This window comes from Eleutherodactylus coqui, chromosome 4 (assembly GCF_035609145.1).
Source record: "Eleutherodactylus coqui strain aEleCoq1 chromosome 4, aEleCoq1.hap1, whole genome shotgun sequence".
NCBI classification, from domain to species: Eukaryota; Metazoa; Chordata; class Amphibia; order Anura; family Eleutherodactylidae; genus Eleutherodactylus; species Eleutherodactylus coqui.
In genome coordinates this window covers 244,072,366-244,093,582 of record NC_089840.1, presented here as the reverse complement: position 1 = coordinate 244,093,582, position 21,217 = coordinate 244,072,366, and the positions used below count along the sequence as shown (strand labels likewise).

The window sequence follows — 21,217 nt, the reverse complement described above, 5'->3', positions numbered from 1 at the left end:
GGCTGCCGAGCTGCAGAGCCGCCACCAGGTTACGGCCGTTGTCACACACGACCATGCCCGGTTGGAGGCTCAGCGGCGAAAGCCAGCGGTCGGTCTGCTGTGTCAGACCCTGCAGCAGTTCGTGGGCCGTGTGCCTCTTATCTCCTAAGCTGAGTAGTTTCAGCACGGCCTGCTGACGCTTGCCCACCGCTGTGCTGCCACACCGCGCGACACCGACTGCTGGCGACATGCTGCTGCTAACACATCTTGATTGCGAGACAGAGGTTGCGGAGGAGGAGGAGGGTGCTTTAGTGGAGGAAGCATACACCTCCATAGATACCACCACCGAGCTGGGGCCCGCAATTCTGGGGGTGGGTAGGACGTGAGCGGTCCCAGGCTCTGACTCTGTCCCAGCCTCCACTAAATTCACCCAATGTGCCGTCAGGGAGATGTAGTGGCCCTGCCCGCCTGTGCTTGTCCACGTGTCCGTTGTTAAGTGGACCGTGGCAGTAACCGCGTTGGTGAGGGCGCGTACAATGTTGCGGGAGACGTGGTCGTGCAGGGCTGGGACGGCACATCGGGAAAAGTAGTGGCGACTGGGAACTGAGTAGCGCGGGGCCGCCGCCTCCATGATACTTTTGAAGGACTCCGTTTCCACAACCCTATACGGCAGCATCTCAAGGCTGATGAATTTTGCTATGCGGACGGTTAACGTTTGAGCGTGCGGGTGCGTGGCGGCGTACTTGCGCTTGCGCTCCAACAGTTGCGCAAGCGACGGCTGGACGGTGCGCTGAACTACACTGGTGGATGGGGCCGAGGACAGCGGAGGTGAGGGTGTGGGTGTAGGCCAGGAGACGGTAGTGCCTGTGTCCTGAGAGGGGGGTTGCATCTCAGTGGCAGGTTGGGGCACAGGGGGAGAGGCAGTGGTGCAAACCGGAGGCGCTGAACGGCCTTCGTCCCACCTTGTGGGGTGCTTGGCCATCATATGTCTGCGCATGGTGGTGGTGGTGAGGCTGTTGGTGTTGGCTCCCCGGCTGAGCTTTGCGCGACAAAGGTTGCACACCACTGTTCGTCGGTCGTCAGGCGTCTCTGTGAAAAACTGCCAGACCTTAGAGCACCTCGGCCTCTGCAGGGTGGCATGGCGCGAGGGTGCGCTTTGGGAAACAGTTGGTGGATTATTCGGTCTGGCCCTGCCTCTACCCCTGGCCACCGCACTGCCTCTTGCAACCTGCCCTGCTGCTGCCCGTGCCTCCCCCTCTGAAGACCTGTCCTGTGTAGGCGTTGCACACCAGGTGGGGTCTGTCACCTCATCGTCCTGCTGCTCTTCCTCCGAATCCTCTGTGCGCTGCTCCCTCGGACTTACTGCCCTTACTACTACCTCACTGCAAGACAACTGTGTCTCATCGTCATCGTCCTCCTCACACACAGAAAGTTCTTGAGACAGTTGGCGGAAGTCCCCAGCCTCTTCCCCCGGACCCCGGGAACTTTTGAATGGTTGGGCATCAGTGACGATAAACTCCTCTGGTGGGAGAGGAACCACTCCTGCCCAATCTAAGCAGGGGCCCGAGAACAGTTCCTGGGAGTGTTCCCGCTCCTGAGCAGGTGTCATTGTAGTGGAGTGAGGAGGCTGGGAGGAAGGAGGAGCAGCAGACAGAGGATTCGGATTTGCAGCAGTGGACGGCGCAGAACTGCGGGTGGACGATAGGTTGCTCGAAGCACTTTCTGCCATCCAGGACAGGACCTGCTCACACTGCTCATTTTCTAATAACCGTCTCCCACGTGGACCCATTAATTGGGCGATGAATGTGGGGACGCCAGAAACGTGCCTCTCTCCTAATCGCGCAGCAGTCGGCTGCGACACACCTGGATCAGGAGCTCGGCCTGTGCCCACACCCTGACTTGGCCCTCCGCGTCCTCGGCCGCGTCCACGTCCTCTAGGCCTACCCCTACCCCTCAGCATGCTGTATTACCAGTGATTTGATTTCACAGGCAGGAAATAAATTGGCGCAAGACTGCAGGCCAAATATAATTTTTTCCCTTTTTTGAAAACGAAAGGCCCCACTGCCTCTAGTGAATGAATAATCTAAGTTTAATAACTGTGCTGTGTCCCTGCTAATGTGTCACAGAACTTGAGGGTAGCAGAGTTATTAACTCTGGCAGAGCAGGTATTTTTTTCCCAATTAAGGAAAGCAAATGGCGAAGCCAGCAGTAAACCGTAGCTGGGTGCGTCTGATTTTTTAACGTTGTACACGCAGCTCACACGTGTCCACAGCCCTTAGGACGGACAGAGGCAGGACAAATAGATTTCGTTTCCCTTTTTTTACACCAAAAGGACCCACTGCGTATATTCAATGAATAATCTAAGTTTAATAACTGTGCTGTGTCCCTGCTAATGTGTCACAGAACTTGAGGGTAGCAGAGTTATTAACTCTGGCAGAGCAGGTATTTTTTTCCCAATTAAGGAAAGCAAATGTGCTCGCCGCTACAGCTCTTCTGCGCATGCGCAGATGAGCTGTATCTTCTCGGGAGCGCGCTGGAGCGGCCATTCTGCTACCATTCTCTCTTAGAGGAAGGTGCAGAGCCGCCCAGCCGTGCCGAGAAGCCGCCCAGCCGCCCAGCAGAGCCGCCTAGCCCAGCCCAGCCGCCCAGGTAAGTGATGGGTGACGGACTGACGGGGGTGACGCGTGACTGACTGCCGCTGTGGCCCCGGAGCCTACTGCTGTGGCCCCGGAGCCTACCGCTGGGCCCCGGAGCCTACCGCTGGGCCCCGGAGCCTACCGCTGGGGAGCCGGGGCCTACCGCTGGGCCCCGGGGCCTACCGCTGGGGAGCTGGGGCCTACCGCTGGGGAGCCGGGGCCTACCGCTGGGGAGCCGGGGCTAACGCGGGGAAGCCGGGGCTAGCGCGGGGGAGCCGGGGCTAGCGCCGGGGAGCCGGGGGCTAGCGCGGGGGAGCCGGGGCCTAGCGCCGGTTACCTGCTGCCTGGCGGTGGGTGACTGGTCGGCCGCGTTCAATCCCGGGGTCCGGTCGGCGGCTGCGAGGCGTCTGGTTGTCAGGGAGACACAGCTGGTAGCGTCTCGGGAGCGCGCACGTCGGGCTACAGCAAGCGACGGGAAAAGAGCCGGCGGCCATCTTGGGGAAACTTTTTATAAGTTGCTGAAACGCTGGAACTGTAAGTACAAACCAGCTAGAAAAGTCATTTACAGGGGGGCTTAGTAATGTATACTTAATTAGGGGGACTGGGCAAAAAAAAAATTTCACTGCTTCCTCGAGACAACCCCTTTAAGGGCCCCCTAAGGCTACTGGGCCCGGGTGCAACCGCATCCCCTATAGTTACGCCACTGACTACAGTCATCTTTACATATATATGTACATAATCTTCCATTGCTCATTATATAAGTGAACTCTGCACAATTTTCACCAACTTGGCTCAATCCCATCTACCTAATTGTAGATATAATTATGAACAATTATGTTTTTTCAGTGCTAGTAGTTGTATCTGTCTTTACAGATCCATCACCCTACCCTCAGGAAAGCAAAGATCTAGATCTGCACGAATAATGTAAAAGAGATTAATTGCAAAATATTAATAATGAATTCTTGGATAGAAATTGCTACATCCCAACTCATTTCTCTTTTCATCATCTTGAATTTGAGGCAGTGAAAGATTACAGAGCATGTCTCCCTTAGTACTGTACTAGCATTCTGCTAGCTCTCATACATCTAAAGTGTTTAGGTAGTGGAAGCTTTGAATGAGGTGAGTCTAAAGTTTGAAGCTCGAAGTCAATGGGACCAGTTAGTTCTACCACAGTCAGTGCACCGCCAATGTAAATCTCTATGTCTGAGGATTGTAGACCAATTGGCATATTCACGTTGTGCTTCAAACCTCTGCAATCCATATTGCTGTATTATACTGTGCATTAGTCAGTTTCTCATGAATTGATGCAAAACTTTTTGTCCTAAGTAAAACAGGGACGGTCAATGTATCAGAGTATGAGGGCCTTAAATGCAGTCATTGATCCTATTGGAGGACTGTATATTCCCTACAATCAGAAGTTATGGCTCCTTTCACCAGACGTCAGAATGAATCTTGGGAAAAGGGGAGACCTTCCGGACAGGTAACTATTTTCCTGCATGAAGAACACCACAGATTACCTACACTACAAACTAATCCTGATCTTACACTACAAACTAATCCTAATTATAAAGTTGGCAGGGAGATAGTTGTAGCTTGCGCAGCCAAAGAAAGTGCCAATAAGTGCCATTGAGTGACCGGAGAGATCACCCAATGTCTAGGATTTGCTAAAATCAAGGGCAGACACAAGGGGCAGTTACATGGTTGAACTCATCTGCTTGAAGCCTCTGCAGTTTTGTTACATGGGCGATTGACAGATGCCAAGCTGCTAAAAACTGGCCAGCAGCACAGTCAAAACCTTCTCACATATGCTGCTAGACAAAGTGTAGTAGCCCAGTACATACTTTCCTGGCCCCTTCCATAATGTCATACATATATGTCTTATGTAGATCCTCTGTGCAAAACTGTCTTGTCATTCCATTATGTGTATTGCAGAGCTGCATCAAATGATGGGTTAATGTCTGCAAAGTGTGAGCTGTCTGTCTGTAAATGTATCAATTTATGTCCTGTCACATGGTATGAGAGAGGCTATAAATGTGAGTGATTGAGAGAGGAAAAAGCAGTAGAGTCAAAAGTCCATATTCTGGAGCTCATACAGAAAAGCACAGAGGCACATGAGGGCACCTTTAGTCCTCGTGTGCTGAAGATGGAAGAGAAGGAGAGATTTCCTGAACACAAGGATCAGCATGATCAGTGAGTGAGCCCCCAGAGAGAGAGAGAGAGAGAGAGAGAGCATGAGCCAGTCCTAAGGCTTTCCTACACAAGGCCCAGTGCAGAGGTACTCTTCTACTTAATTGTTCACGCCCAGGCGTTCTGAGGTCTGGGATCGCTGGGTGGAGGTACTCATTTTCAAATCTGTCTGTATATATTTATAACGCTACCTACACTTGGAGCACTGTGTTTATTCAAGTAAAGGTTATTCCAGGCCCTGACCGTTCCCGGGGGACCTAAGGCACTATATCACTGTCTGTGGCTCATTTATTTCCCTACCAATGTTCATGCCAGGGGGTACCGGAACAGTGGCGTCACCCGTGACAACCACAATCCCTGTTCTACCATCTATTGGGCATCCCTATTCTAGGGGTGTCCGGAAGAGGCCCAGCGCTGCCCTGGCCGTGGCAGCATGCGTCCCTCCGGGAGGGAGCGTGGTAAGTGCCATTGTGACAAGCCAGCATCTTGCCCTCCCAGCTTCTCAGCATATGCCATGTGTCCTGGGTCACCCTACGGGACACTGCACACAGCATAGCCTGACTCTACCCCCATGTCCTGCATATAATGTACTGTGAGAGCAGAAGATGGGCTATGCAAGAGCCATGCTGTGTTCAGCAAGTGATAAGGTTTTGGCTGTACTGCTAGCTTTTGTTTTTAGGAGAACGGGCATACAGAGGTGAGCTATTACGCAGAAGGGCACAAGGAATATTTATTACTTTGGCGAGGGCACAAATGTGGCACAATTTATGTGTTGGGGACAGGGGTCACAGTGTTAGTTAAAGGGGTTGTCTCGCGAAATCAAGTTGGGTTCAGCACTTCTGTATGGCCATATTAATGCACTTTGTAATATACATCGTGCATTAATTATGAGCCATACAGAAGTTATTCACGTACCTGCTCCGTTGCTAGCGTCCTCGTCTCCATGGTTCCGTCTAAATTCGCTGGCAGCTTGCTTTTTTAGACGCGCTTGCGCAGTCCATTCTTCTCCTTTCAGCACGAGCCGCTTCAGTGTGCTCCCCGCTACAGCTCTTCTGCGCATGCGCAGACGAGCTGTCACTGCTCGGGAGCGCGCTGGAGCGGCCATTCTGTACCATCCTCTGTTAGAGGAAGGTGCAGAGCCGCCCAGCTGTCCCGAGAAGCCGCCCAGCTGTCCCGCCGTCCTGCCGTCCTGCCGCCCAGGTAAGTGATGGGCCGGGGGGGCTGCCGCTGCGCCGGGGGGGGCTGCGCCGGGGGGGGGGCTGCCGCTGTGATGGGGGGGCTGCTGCTGCGATGGGGGGGGCTGTCGCTGCGATGGGGGGGCTGTCACTGTGCCGGGGGGGCTGCCGCTGTGATGGGGGGGCTGTCGCTGCGATGGGGGGGCTGTCGCTGTGCCGGGGGGGCTGTATCTGCGATGGGGGGCCTGTCGCTACGATGGGGGGCTGTCGCTGTGCCGGGGGGGGGGGGCTGCCGCTGTGATGGGGGGGCTGTCGCTGTGCCGGGGGGGGGCTGTCGCTGCGATGGGGGGGCTGTCGCCGTGCCGGGGGGGGGGGGGCTGCGTCGGTTACCTGCTGCCTGGCGGTGGGTGACTGGTCGGCCGTGTTCAATCCAGGGATCCGGTCGGCGGCTGCGGGGCGTCTGGTTGTCAGGGAGACACAGCTGGTAGCGTCTCGGGAGCGCGCACGTCGGGCTACAGCAAGCGATGGGAAAAGAGGTGGTGGCCATCTTGGGAAAATTTTTATAAGTTGCTGAAACGCTGGAACTGTAAGTACAAACCAGCTAGAAAAGTCATTTACAGGGGGCCTTAGTAATGTATGCTTAATTAGGGGGACTGGGCAAAAGAAAAAATTCACTGCCTCCTCGAGACAACCCCTTTAAAGAGGCACAGAGGAGTATTATTACTTTGGTGGAGGCACATAGAGGGCTTTATGACTTTGAGGATGCACGGAAGAAGCACTATTACTTTGTGGAGGTGGCACTACTACTTTGATGGTGGTATTATTACTCAGAGATGCATGATTACTTAGGCAGACCAAATCAATAGTAGTAATACTTTGTGGGGATACAGAGGGGTCACTTATACCTTGTGGGAGCATAAAGGGGCATTTTTTCTCTGGGGGACATGGAGTAATAATTTGCAAGGGCACAAAGTGAACATTATTACATTGTGGAGGGAAAGGGAAATTATTATTGCAAGGAGGCATTAAAGATGGCACTACTACTGTGCAGCACAAGTGAGGCATTATTTTGTGTGATAGGGCCTATGGGGGAGTTATTACTGTCTGGGGACACTAGTACTGTATGAGGGGTAGTACTACGGTGTAGGGCGGATCCGGGATAGTGGTAGGATGAGGAAAGTGTACAGAGATGATTCATGGTTGGAAAAAGTCTTCATGGTGGTGTGAAAAGTGAATTACTCCAATCAGAGTAGTAATCACCTGTGATCACTGGAGGAAACTTACCCTGTATTTACTATCATCGAATAGAACTGGTATCTGACTACAGTGCTTGGTGACTGCATTATATAGACCTATACTACTCGACCATATATAGAGCTCAGTCGCTGTATCTAAGCTTGCTGTAGTATCACAATTGTCTTATACATATGCTGCATTCTGCCTCACACACAAATATAAATATAATATATACACAGTTGCAATCAAAAGTATTCAACCCACAGTGCAAATTAGGTTTATTTGTCAAACTTACAAACTTTCAGCTGTTTGCAAAAAAAAATTAATAAAGTGGCATTTATATTGCTCAACACAACTAATATAAGAAGTGGTTTCTCCAAATTCAACACCAAATGCAACCTTTAATGACTACTGCAGTCTCAGAATAATTCAACACCCTAAATAGAATCCTTAATTAGAACACACATTTGCAAGTCAGGCATTGTCTCAAACACACTGGATGCAACTAATCAAGGGATTCATTAGTTGCATCAGGTGTGCTTGAGATAAAACATGTGAAATGCCTGGACTGGCTAGGACTTTTTTGACTGTGATGTTTGATTGCATGTTACCGTGTTTCCTCAAAAGTAGGTCCTACCCCGATAGTAAGACCTACCCCGGTTTTGGGGGGGAGGCTTGAAATATGAGGACTCCTCCAAAGATAAGACCTAGCTAACCTGCCCCCCCTCCCCCCCCAAAAAAATCAGTACTCATCTGGTCCGTGGTGACCCAATGGTCTCTGGTGGCGCTGCGGCTAACTGCAGAGTCCTCCCAGTCTGCCATCTCAGCTTTTTCTGGTGACGGGGTTGTGAATACCCCACCTCCAGCAAAGCAAGCGCTGTGATTGGCTTATCGAGCACCAGCAGCCAATCACAGCCGGCGCTCGAAGAGCCAATCACAGCCATTCAGAGGGCATCAATTTCCTAAGAACGCAGAATTCATGTTACATTGGCTCAGTAGTTAGCCGTTGCAATATTGGGGTTTCGGATTCAAATTTCCCCAAGGACAATGTCTGCTTTGGAGTTTGTATGATCAGTCTCTGATTGCATCAGGACCATTTTTATCAGTAGAAAGAATCTAGGATAGGTTAGGGTTGGTAGCGCCAAGCAGAAGCATTATCATCATCCTGACTTACCATTCACCGCATGTAAACACATCCAAAGCAATGGAAAATCCTTGGAATTCATATTTCACAATATTTATAGGAAAAAGTTTATGGAAATATAAGATGAAATACTGAAGTGTTTTGGGTCATTCAATGACTTTTGAAGTTAATTGCCTACAGCTAGTAGGACTGGTGATCATGGCATCCATTGTGTACATTTTAACACTCATGATTTTTGGAAAATATTTAACAGAAGGACAAGAACACTTTATGACATGATGAAACAACAAAGCAAATATTGACTTGCGGCTCGGAGAGGCGCCTGGCCTGCAGGATAAACACTGATTTACACAGATTCCTATACCTGGTTTAAGGACAGGGCTGAAGCATTAGGTCTGCTCATATTCCCAGAGTCTCCTTGACTTTACTTCGTAGTAAGGAGTAGATCTTCCTTGTAAGATCCTCTCTAATATCTTAATTTTACAGTAGAGTAAAACCACAACAGGTTGGAAAACAAGCAAATAAGAACTAATAAAATGGGCATCAATTTTAACAAATCTCATCCACGTGAATTCCGAACAAAGTCAATTTTTGCTGTGGATTTGAACCCTTTCAATGTAGAAGAGTGAAATCAGCAATGAAATTTTCAGTAAAATCAGCATTTTACATTTGCAGATTTTGCTGAGGACAGCAAAGATTTGCAGCAAAATCCATTGACAAATTAATGGGGTATTCCCATATCGGGATTCCAATTTTATTGTGTTTGAAATAAAAAAACAATGCACTCATCCACAGGATGTTTATTTCTAAAGTGCTCCATTCTCCAGCTATTGATTCCTCTACCCTCTGGTTGTTTACCGCTTGTTGCTATGGAATAGACCACCTCCTCTAAGGAAAAAAATACCAAAGGAACAGAGGAAGCCGAAGCTTGCGCACATATTTAATCTAAATCTGATGGACATGGTCTTCGGAGTGCTTGCACACTAGTTTCCAGCCTGGCCACAAGCTACCGTTGTGCTACACTATTTCTTTCCATTGAAGAAATAGTCTGTTTCCTTGGCATTAAGCAGTAAACAACCAGAGGGCAGAGGAATCAATAGCCTCAATATCTGGAGAACGGAGCATTTTGTAAATAAACATTATAGGTGAATGCATTGATTTGTAATTTCGAACACATGGAAATAGGATTCCCGAGATGAGAATACCCCTTTAATAGCAGATTTTCCACCACGTGTGGATCCAGCCTTAGACTTTGTTCAGGCACACATACCCGTGCTCTTGCGAAATGCTGTGTATTTTGACCTTGGATTTGTTCACCCTTTGCAAAACGAAATGTGCATGTTACATGGAAAATCTCTGCAATGTCTGGACATATCCTTAGGGTATGTTCACACAAGGCGTAAACACTGTGGATTTTCCACAGCTGAATTGCATTTAGGAAATCTGCAGCATTTATGGTAGCGACACAGTAGATGACTGTAAAATGAAGAACTCTGCATTTAATATGCATTTCAGGCAATATCGGTTTTATTTTATTGCCTGTATTGCATGGTGGAGTGCAGAGTTCTTCGTTTTATGGATTTTTGGAATGGGATTCCTAGCAGCCATTCTATAGATACAAGTGCAGTAAATTGTATCACTACTAACTTAATAGATGAGATTTTACTAAATCTCATCCACACACTGTGGAAAAAAGTCCACAGCCTTAATTGACTTTTGGGGTGGATTTGAAATATCAATTCATACTGAGGATTTTTGGTGTGGAATTCACCCTTTGCATTGGTTGAGGTGAAATCCATGGCAAATCTGCAGCAAAATATTTGTTGCAAATCTTCCACTGTAGAAAATATGGACATACTCTTACAGTCACAAATAGCAAGGAATATGAACATAGCGTTTGAGACTCCTGGAGAAGAAATGAAGCCCCATATCATTTCTGACAGCAACACTTAAATGCCCCAATCAGTGTTCAGGTGTTCCGTACAACCCCTACAGTGATTGGATCACGAGGTATCATCCAGGTGCAAATGCCTTCGGAAGGCCCCCAGAGCTGCCATGAGTGAATGTCTATTAAGGCGAACCTGTGGATCTTAATAGAACGCTGTTCAGAAGGCAGTATAATGCAATACTATAGTATTGCATTAGACTGTGTAAGTGATCAGACAACAGGAATTTTAAGTCCCCTAGAAGAAAAAATGCAAAAACAAAAATGAACCTTTTCTTGACAAAGACCTTGTGGTCAAAATGTTGCTGCTTTGATTCTTGGAAGAATAAAGACAAATATTTGCACCCTGGATGCAATCACATTCTTTCTCAATGATTCCAGATTGGATCCATGGATTCTGGTTCCAGGTGACTATGCATGTGTTGCCCCACTAAGGATAGATCATTAATAGTTAATTGCCGGGGACCCACCACTCAGAATCCCAGGTGATCAGCTGTCAGTGCAACGGAGACAGACATCGTCATCAGGGTCAGAGTCAGATGCATCATAGAGGGCTTCACTCCCATTGAAATAAATGGGAGCTGAAGTGTAATAGAAAGCATTGCTTTCATTGATTTCAATGGCAGTGAAGCCCTCTATAATGCTTCTGCCTCCCGATGGTGACTTCTGGTGAGATGGATGATCATCTGATAGCTGGGGATCCCAGAGAGGGGTGGGTCCCCAGCACTTAACTATTGATGGTCTATCCCGAGAATGGTCATCTATAGAATTTGCCCAGAAAACACCTTCAAATGCCCACCTTATAGAGCTGGGTAATAGCAACAGGACAGAAAGGCCAAGAGAACTGGTTCATTTACTGGGCCCTTTCTTTCCAGGAGCTCCAATCATCCTTGCATGGAGCAAATAGCAAAGGTAATTGCATTGTAATCATTGTTGTTATCATTGCACACACAGAACATATCCTCAGTAAGCTCTAATAGGTCATATGCGAACTAACCCATAAGAAATAAACCCTAGTGGCACATTATTGGCTGTAAAGTCATCTCTAAATTGCCTTGCCTTCTGCTGGACCTCTGCAACTTATCGGTTGAGACTCTGTAGGACTCTCTAGTATGGGCTCTTGAGGACCAGCCTGGCCCTGTCCCATTTATCACTTTGGCTCGGTACCTATTGGGTTCATCTAGTGTATATTTTGCTCTCAGATACTTTTAAGCCCCAGTTATGTAATTATTGAATAAATAACCCACACAAATATCCGACGGTCCCGTAAATATTCAGACTGACATTGCAGACACTGGAGAGACCTGGGATTTAATATGCATGGATTTTAGTGCCAAAAACAAAAAACCAATTGAAGAGCTTGAACTTTTCCTGAGGGCAGCCAGAATGAAGGATGATGGAAAGTTGTGTTTTTATGTGAAATACAGGACAAAACAAAGCAGCTCTTTAACAGGACTGCACATGAATGGGGTTTGTGTGCCCTCCCAGAGAGCTGGCTCACTGCCAAACACCTCCGAGCCGCAGACTATGCTCCCAAATGTGTTTTGGCACATCCTTCTCCCCCTCTCTACGTTCTCTCACAAGGTGTCATATTTTCGTTCCTTATGAGATTGCTGCAGGGTTTTTGGATTTTTTTTTCTCTGCAAGTGATGGGTTGGGGTTAAAGTGCACAGTTTGATGTTATGCAAGTTTGTTGAAGTGGGCCGCTCTCCAAATAGGACTGGATGCTGTGGTAGCTTACAACATCGGTCTTTTACCCTGTGCTGATGATGTTACGAAACGTGTGACTGCAGAGGTGTATATAAGCCTCCCAGACGCTGCATTCCAGGGTTTCATACATCTGGACTTTTTGTAAGCTTCTCTTCCATCTATTGCCCAGCACTGTCCCAATGACCCTGCATCCATCATAGCTCTACTAATACTTCTATTTCACATTCTAAGCATAATTACACCCTCTCACCTTTTATTCCACTTTTTTCTAACTTTTTTTTCTCTTTGGTACAGTTTTTAAAGCTGATCTTCAGAAGTCGGAAGGATGGACTTAAAAGTTTTTGGGCTATTACTTGCCCTGTGCTATTTTGGAAGCGCTGTAGCCTACAGATCTCATGACAGAGATTGCCGTGTGAGCAACTTCAGGGTGATGCAAGATTTTGACAAATATCGGGTATGTGCACTTTTCTTATTACATTTGTGTTCTTAACTGTTGGAAAGTATCGAAAAAGTGGGAAGAATTATTCTTACTAGAATTATTATGTTTCCATTATTACATGTAACGTAAATGCAGGCAGAAGAGGCAGTTGCATTGGGTCCAATGCGGTTTATGGCACCACCAGCCATAAATATCACTAACTTCTAAATCTTCCTCTACTGCCTTTTTATAAGACAATTTAACGCTGCTATTAATAATACAATTAATACATTATTTAGCTATAAAGTCAACTCAAGAATTCTTCCTCAATTTACTTTTACACGGAACGACTGTCGGCCAAATATTCGCTCGAAAGAGCAAATTCAAACAGCAGTCGTAAAAATGGCTTCCATCAGGGTCCACTGGTCAGGAACCACTTCATGTGTAGGATCATCAGAGTCATACAGGCAATCCAGATGAATAGTCTGCACTCCTGTTGCTGAGTTGTGCTAGTAGGTGCAACTCTTGATACACTTATGGGATTGTCCTTCTTGGAATTGCCAGCCAAGTCTTTACCCAGCCACATCCTGGCTATCAAATATTTTATCCCAAGGAAGGTGAATTGATACTGGTATAGCGGTGACTTTTTAAATTAATGCTATAGGTTTTTGATGCAATTTTGGGGCAGGGTTTCCTTTGCCAGAGTCCATTAGGGGGAGAGAAGTATATATGTGGATGCTTTCACACTTACCGCAACTGTCAGCTTAAAAACCTGTGAATGAAAAGTGAGCGATTTCTGTGTTTTCCCACGGCATAACTATCGCTCAGATCCGTCCATTTGAATACATTAGGAGCAATAATCGTCCCGTGTAAATGGATCATTGCTGTGGTTTTTTATTTTACTGCAAGTAAAGTATTGAGCATCAGCTCAAAGTTATCACAATAACAAGTTAAGCTCTGCAACATTTCTAGACATGACATTATCGGACTAATTTACTAATCGGCTTTATCAGTCATCTTCTTATATTACATTTAAAGGTGCAGTAAAGAGCGATCCGATGATTACTTTTTATTTCTTTTTTTTTTTACTCTCCCTTCATTATATAATACATTTGTTTTTCGATTCTATTTTTTCACAATAGAAACAGCGCCGCCTATGCTTTGTGTCTGGTAGTGCAGCTCATCCCTATCTCCCTATTCAAGTGAATGGGGCTCAAGTGCAATGCCAGACACGACCTATAAACACAAGTCACACTGATGCTTATTTCCCTCCTCTCACACAACACCTTTAGTGTTATTCATCCGCACTATACTGATGACATTAAAGTCCATCGTGATTAATATTTCTGCACATCACATTCAATACTCTGACCCAACCTTGGACAATTCTTTTAAATAAATCAAAAAGGTAGCAGAGGTTTATTAGAATAATAGGACAATCAATATACAGATTGGTTATATAGGATGGGCCATGGTAAACTAGCCGGCACCATACTCTCATGAAAGCTATCTAAAAGAAAATCTGTATTTGTTGCCCAAAGCAACCAATCACAGCGCAGCTTTTATTTTACCTCAGTAGTATAAGAAATGAAAGCTGTGCTGGGATTGGTTGCTGTGGGCAACAAAAACCAATTTACTTTCACGGCATATTCATTTTCACATTGTTGAATTACTCCAAAAGAACTCAGTGACAACGTAGAGTGAATCATGTGACCTGCTGGAGCGCACAGCGCTCATGATGCAGCGGATGCGATCGTGAAGATCTCCTTTAGTGATGATCGAGCATACTCGCTAAGGGCAATTGCCCGAGCGAGCATTGCCCTTAGCGAGTACCTGCCCGCTTGAGAGAAAAGGTTCGGGTGCCGGCGGTGGGCAGGGAGCTGCGGTGGAGAGCGGGGAGGAACAGAGGGGAGATCTCTCTCTCCCTCTCTCCCCCCCGTTTCCCCCTGCTGACTGCCGCAACTCACCACTCCCCCGCGCCAGCACCCGAACCTTTTCTCTCGAGCGCCCAGGTACTCGCTAAGGGCAATGCTCGCTCGAGCAATTGCCCTTACCGAGTATGCTCGCTCATCTCTAATCTCCTTCATTCCACTCCAGTCTCAGTACAGACCAGCCAGATCACACCATAAATAGTAATTATCACACTAAGGGTGGCTTCACACGGCCGTATGCGCAACTACGCTCGCAGGATAAACTGCATAAGTTTTTGCACTGGGCGCTGCCATCCTGCTGCTCTGCTCATAACACTGCTTTTGGATGGAGCACAGCTAGCATAATCTGAGTATGCTCCATGGGGTGTGCTCCAGTAATAGTGAACAGCTAGAGAACATGCTCAAGAGATGCTCCTGGCAATGATGAACAGCCAAGATGTAAAAATGAATATGCCTTTAGACATCTTTCATGAGAGTGAGGTGTTGGGTTATTTTTCCGTGGCCACTCTGTTTTACGTATGGATGTAGCAAATGGGATTCGTGACCAGCTTGGTGCATTACATCATTAGCATAGCATGCCTGTAATATTTGTGTAATGCACCTCTCATTCATTTAGTCTTGGAGTGGCCTTGCACCTAAATAGCTATGCTATAAACACAGTCACATTATTTATGTAGTAACATGGTAAAGTTTCTCACTTGCTAGATGACATAATGAATTGGCTTTCACTCTATGGCCATAGGACAATGACTGTATACCGCTTTGTAGGTTCATTGTTTTTCTACCTTAAAGGGGTTGTACCAAAATCAACTTTTATCACCTATCCAAAAGATATGGGATTAAAATCTGATCAATAGGGGTCTCACCACTGAGACTCCCACTGATTCCAAAAATTGAGGGCCGCATGTCCTCGTCTTCTCTTTATAGGGTCGCTGCACCCATCTGCAGTGATGTGAAGATTGAATGGATCGGTGGTCCCACATGTGTGACACCACTCTATTAATTTCAATGTAATGACAGAAATAGCCGAGTACAAGCACTTAGCTATCTCCAACAGTTCCACTGAAAATGAATAGAGCAACGATGCTCATGCGCGACCGCCGCTCCATTCAGTCCCATCTTCAGTGCGGGTGATGCAGCAGGTCTTCAGTGATGAGAAAAGGAGAACATGGGACTCCCATTCTCTGATCAGTGGTGAGACCCCACTGATTAGAGTTTTATCCTCTATCCTTTTGATAGGGGATAAAATCAGTTTTTCGTACAACCCCTTTAAAGGGGTTGTCTCATGATGAAAATATTACATTCACCTGTAAGTTCAGATAAAACAACAATTTTGCAATTGAAATCATAAAAAAATACTCTTGCATGTCTATTACATACTTGTTATGGTGCCCCCTGCTGTTCTTTTGACTCCTTTTCAGAAAGTCCACCTAATATGTCCATACTAGTGGTTACACATGGTCAATAACTCAATCCCACCTGCAAGATCGGGCAGCGGAGTGATTCCTGCTATTGTACAGGATAGTCAATAAGAATCGCTGCACTAGATGTGGTTTCTTCTCACCCAAACTAGAGACTTTAGGTGGACATTCAGAGAAGGGAACAAAAGAATGTGAGGGGGCACCACAACAAATATGTAGCTGCATTATCTAGCCACAGGAGTAACGAAAAAGAAAAATATGAAAAATCAGAGATGAATAGTAAAAAATAGCATTTTACCAAGTTTGGAGGACCCGAGAGAGAGTCTTCACCACCTGCTGTAGGTAGAACCTTCTCATGCAACTTTGGACTCTGTGCACATCCTCTCTTTCATATGTAACATTCATGTTCATTTTCAGTATGCTGGGACTTGGTATGCAGTAGCCAAGAAGGATCCAGAAGGACTGTTTCTTCTCGATAACATAGTGGCTAATTTCTATGTCGACGAAGATGGAAAAATGACGGCAACAGCCAAAGGAAGAGTCAAACTTTTGAGGTAAGGAACTTTATATTGCAGCATTTACTCTGATCCGTCATTCAGCCATGTTAAACATGCTTTCCTTATACATCATAATCAAAGATTATTGGGCGCAAACCTATCAGATACGCGTCTGATCCCTGCAGGCAGTAGACATTTTATGTCCAATTCTTGGCTGTGACATGGACCAGAATAACACATGCTGCAATATTTTTTTAAAGGCCTGTGTGAAAAAGTGCCTGCGTGTATAGCCTAACTAGTTATAATGGGTCTGTGTGCTGTCTGTGAAATACACGGACAGCACACAGACTAAAAAATCCAGCAGTGTGATTAAGCCCTTAGAACAAGAAGGTGTGCAGTAGTGGATTCAATATCTGCTTCTCCATTCCAGACTCTCAGTGCAAGCACCGAGTCATGACTGACTTGTAGGGTAACGTTACATGGTGATGTTTTCTTGGCAGACTGTTTTTGTAGGGTGGTTTGCCATTGCCTTCCCCAGTCATCTTTACCCCCCCCCCCCCCACCAAGCTGGGTACTCATTTTACCGACCTTGGAAGGATGGAAGGCTGAAGATTCAACAGCTCGTGAGCAAGAGCTTAGGACTGCATTTCTGCTGCCCTAACACTTTGCACCACACGGGGCTCTCTGAAGACCCAACACAAATGTGCATTACACGAACAGTCCATTAATTTCAGTGGGACCTGTGTAATATTTCATTTCACCTGCGGTGGTGCAATAGGGAAATGAAACACTTGCTGCAGAGTTCCCTCACTGCATATAGCTGATATTGATTTTATTACAATTTCACAAAAGCAAACAAAAAGTTAGTGCCCCTCCATAATTACACTTATAGCTAAGTGATCTGTTTGGTTATAGGTTAGAAACTATAAGTGTTTATATACTTCCTTCCGGTATATATTATCTGAGCGCTAGTATAATACATATCAAACAGTATATAGTGGGAAACATTGTAAAACTCCATTCTACCTCACTGCTGACATACATGTTCTATTTCAGATCTGTAGAAATGTGTGCTAATATGGTGGGCACATTCCAAGAGACCGAAGACCCTGCTAAATTCAAGATGAAGTATTATGGTGTTGCCGCCATCCTGGAAAAAGGACGTAAGTAAAACATTTCAGAATTTCCACAGTTTCTAATGAAATAGAAAGATAATGATATTAAAGATAAGAATCATTAAAGGGAATGTGTCCATAGAAAATGACCTGTTATATGGGTCAAGTTTTAATGGTATACAGATTTCTTGCCCTACCTGTTCTGGAATAAATGTTACCATGTACTATAAATCTCAATGACCTCTTGGCTTTCAGTTGATGACCACTGGGTGCTGGATACTGACTATGACAACTACGCCATCCACTATTCATGTCGTGAGGAAAACGAGGATGGCACATGTTTAGACAGCTACTCCTTCATCTTCTCACGTGATGTCAATGGCCTGACTCCGGAGATACAAAGAATTGTTAGGAGAAAGCAGGAGGAGGTCTGCTTGGACCGGAAATACAGAGTTGTTGTCCACAATGGTAAGGAGAACCTTAATCGTCCAAATCTTATATACTGGGTGCAAAAAAGCTTTATCGTATGAAGTATACAGGATCTATATAAAAACAATGGGGGAAACCACTGTACAGGTCATATTAGTCATAAACCTAAGAAAGTAAACTACTGTGTTTCCCCCCAAAATAAGACACTGTGTCTTATTTTCATGGGGTGTCTTAATACTCATCTAGCAGGCGCCATTCGGGTCCCTCTTGCTGGTCTCCGTCGCACCGGCTGCTTCCGGTTAGTCCTCAGCGCTGAGAGGGCATTCTCTTTCTAGTAACGAGGCTTGATTACCCTGCCTCCAGCAAGAGATTGCTGTGATTGGTTCGGGAACACTGCCTCAGCCAATCAAGAGCCAGAGCTCGATGAACCAATCACACCCCTTTATTGAATGACATCATTGAATGGCTGTGATTAGTTCATCGAGCGCTGGCTCTGATTGGCTGAGGCGGTGTTCCTGAACCAATCGCAGCAATCTCTTGCTGGAGGCGGGGTAGAGCAGCGAGAGGGACCTGAACGGCGCCTGCTAGGTAAGTATTGCTTTGGGGTTTTTTTCATGTATTGTAGCTAGGGCTTATTTTCAGGGAAGGGCTTATATTTCAAGGCAAAAAATCAGGGTAGTGCTTATTATTAGGGTAGGTCTTTTCTTTCGGGGAAACTCAGTAGATGCAGGAAGGCTGTTCATTTAAGTGGTTGTCATTCAGCTGAGAGCTGCCCCTGATTGGCCCTGTGCTGAGTCAATCAGAGGCAGCACTCACTCACCCATTCATGAATTCATGAATGGGTGTGAGTGAGAGCTACCTCTGATTGGTCATGCTGTGACCAATCAGAGGCAGCTCATTCAGCAGGCGGGGATTTTAAATCCCTGGCTGCTGAATACTACAGAGAGCAGTTCAGGAGAACTGCCGCCGGCCGCGGCTGAACTCCGTCTGCTGGGACAAGGTGAGTATACATTTTTTTTTTATTTTTACACATTTCTGGATGAATTGCAGGGAAGGGCTTATATACTTAAGCCCTTCCCGAAAATTCATCCCGCGATCGCCAGCAGCCCATTGCTTTCAATGGAGCCGGCTGTATTGCCGGCTCTATTGAATTCAATGGGCAAACATCGTTCTTCTCTGCCACAGCTGTTACAGCTGTGGCAGAGAAGAATGATTTGTCTACTATATGTTCTCAATGGGGCCGGCGCTGCTGCCGCCGGCCCCATTGAGCGCATATAGAGAAGAGAACAGGAATCGCAGATAGGTGCGATCTGCGATTTCTGTTCTATAATTTATCGGACGAGCGCATAAAAAGCGCTCATGTGTCCGATACCATTGCAAAGCAATGGTTTTATAAAACCGCCGGACGCATGCGCAAATCGCGGCAAAAAACGCCCGTGTGACTAAGGCCTGATGGTGAAGCAATTTTAAGTAATGGGAAAACAACTTTAATAAGGATAAGCTGCAATACCAGACACAGCCAATGGACAAGAGTGGCGCTCGTTCCGGCCATGATACATGTGACAATCAAAATGTTAATTGGATGTCTGCTGGTAAAAGACAGAAAGGATCATTTGCTAATTATATATTGAGAAATTTTGGCTCATGTGCATTTTATTTTAAAACAGCCCAGCTGCTGTAAAAATGTTTATTCTCATGATAAAATCGTTTTAAGAGACAGATACAATTGACTATGACATCAGCACTGCAGGAAGCCAAGCACTTCCTGATCCGCCACCTGGCACCCTCTGTGCCACACAGGAGCCAGGTGTTGCTTGCATCATTACACATGCTCTTGCGTAGAATAGGCCAAGGGAGGGAGTGTGAGGGGGTGAGGGACTTTATTATTTTATTCTATTGTCAGGGCACAGTGGGACTTAAATAAATGATTCAGGGGACATAGCAGGGCCTAAAAATGACTCAGGTGGCACAGTGGGGTTTATAAATGACTCATGGGACACAGTAGGGCCTATAATGATTCAGGGCAAACAGTGAGGCCTATAAGTGACTCGGGTGACACAATGGGGCCTAGATATGACTCAAGGGGCACAGAGGCGACTTTAAATGACTCATGTGACACAGTGGGGGCCTTATAAGTGACTCAGGGGCACAGAAGGGCCTATAAGTGACTCATGGCACACAGTGGGGCCTATAACTGACTTAGCTGGCTATTGCTTGGCCTATAGATTACTAAGGGGCACAGTGAGGCCTATAAATTATTAAGAGGGACCAGCAGAACCTATATAATATTATCTGGGCACACTGTGACTATGTCGCTCAAGGGCCCACGCACTCCTGGAGCTGGTCATAGACCCAATTTTAAGTCAGTAGGGTGACATTGAGCACCATTGGTGTCCATGATATATGAAGGATTCATCACAGCTTGAATTGCATGTTTCCACTTTTGTGACGAAACACAAAAATGGAATTGCTAATGCCGATTTAGACAGAGGTCTAATCAAATGAAAACATCCAATAGTCCAGGCAAAAGTTTAATTTAACCATTTGTTGATAGCAAGTTTGGCAGAAACCTCTACGACTGAGAATGTATTCCATTCGTCTGAGCTGTTTCCGTAGGCTCCGTTCAGATGAATGAGACAATCACAGAAGAGTTTACAACAAATCTGCTGTGTGTGAATACAGCCTAATAAATCCTGTTACTGGCCCATGACTGATCCTCTTGTCTCCTTCCCTACAGGGTACTGTGATGCACAGGACTAATTTCGAGCTTGCAGTAAGTTTCCGCCTCCTTCTGCAACCTTTATTTCGCAAATAAATCTATAATGAAACTTGGATATGAGGTGACATATAGGAATGATTGCAGCAGCAATGTACATACAGTATTTTATATGGTTTAATAGCACTTCTCACACGAGCTGTCTGATGCCTTCTGTAAACCTTTCCATGGATATGCTTGATGGAGCATTTCCAGAAATGATACAATAAAGATACATTTCTACTTTACTGAAACATTTGTCATTTATTTCAGGTCTATAACGCCGTGTTCTGCACAATAACACAGATTTATGTACTGGTAGCAAAAGCCAAAATGAGAGTTCAGGCCTGGCATAGACGGCGTATTCCTGCCTGTAAGCAATAACGGATCCGCGGCATCGGGCAATATGTCAAATACTATAGTTCTTTTGAATAAAACATCTGAAATCCAATTGCGACACCCCACCTCCACTTAGCACAGAAATGTCCCCAAAACTGCTCATGAACTTCCTTTTTAATGCAAGGTAGCATAAATTCTGCCTGTTTATGGTCTAGTGCACAGGACAGTCTTGCAAAAAATTGTGACCGTTGACAAGTATGTAAATACTATATAGCTAGAAATAAAATAGCGCATATATAG

The 21,217-nt window shown here is 46.1% G+C and overlaps 1 protein-coding gene across 1 annotated transcript; it reads left to right on the top strand.

The window, feature by feature from the left end:
* Window positions 1-12,011: 12,011 nt before the first annotated feature.
* RBP4 (retinol binding protein 4) lies at window positions 12,012-20,826 on the top strand. Its single transcript, XM_066600972.1, has 6 exons — window positions 12,012-12,153; window positions 12,307-12,466; window positions 16,200-16,336; window positions 17,336-17,442; window positions 17,650-17,862; window positions 20,561-20,826. The coding sequence occupies exons 2-6, from the start codon at window positions 12,338-12,340 to the stop codon at window positions 20,581-20,583; spliced, it is 609 nt and encodes a 202-aa protein (XP_066457069.1). The 5' UTR covers window positions 12,012-12,153; window positions 12,307-12,337; the 3' UTR covers window positions 20,584-20,826.
* Window positions 20,827-21,217: the final 391 nt, after the last annotated feature.

Coding starts and splice junctions, on each gene's coding strand:
- RBP4 (XM_066600972.1), top strand. CDS start 12,338: ATGGACTTAAAAGTTTTTGGGCTATTACTTGCCCTGTGCTATTTTGGA. Junction 12,467..16,199: donor AAGATTTTGACAAATATCGG/GTATGTGCACTT, acceptor GTTCATTTTCAG/TATGCTGGGACTTGGTATGC. Junction 17,443..17,649: donor CGCCATCCTGGAAAAAGGAC/GTAAGTAAAACA, acceptor CTTGGCTTTCAG/TTGATGACCACTGGGTGCTG.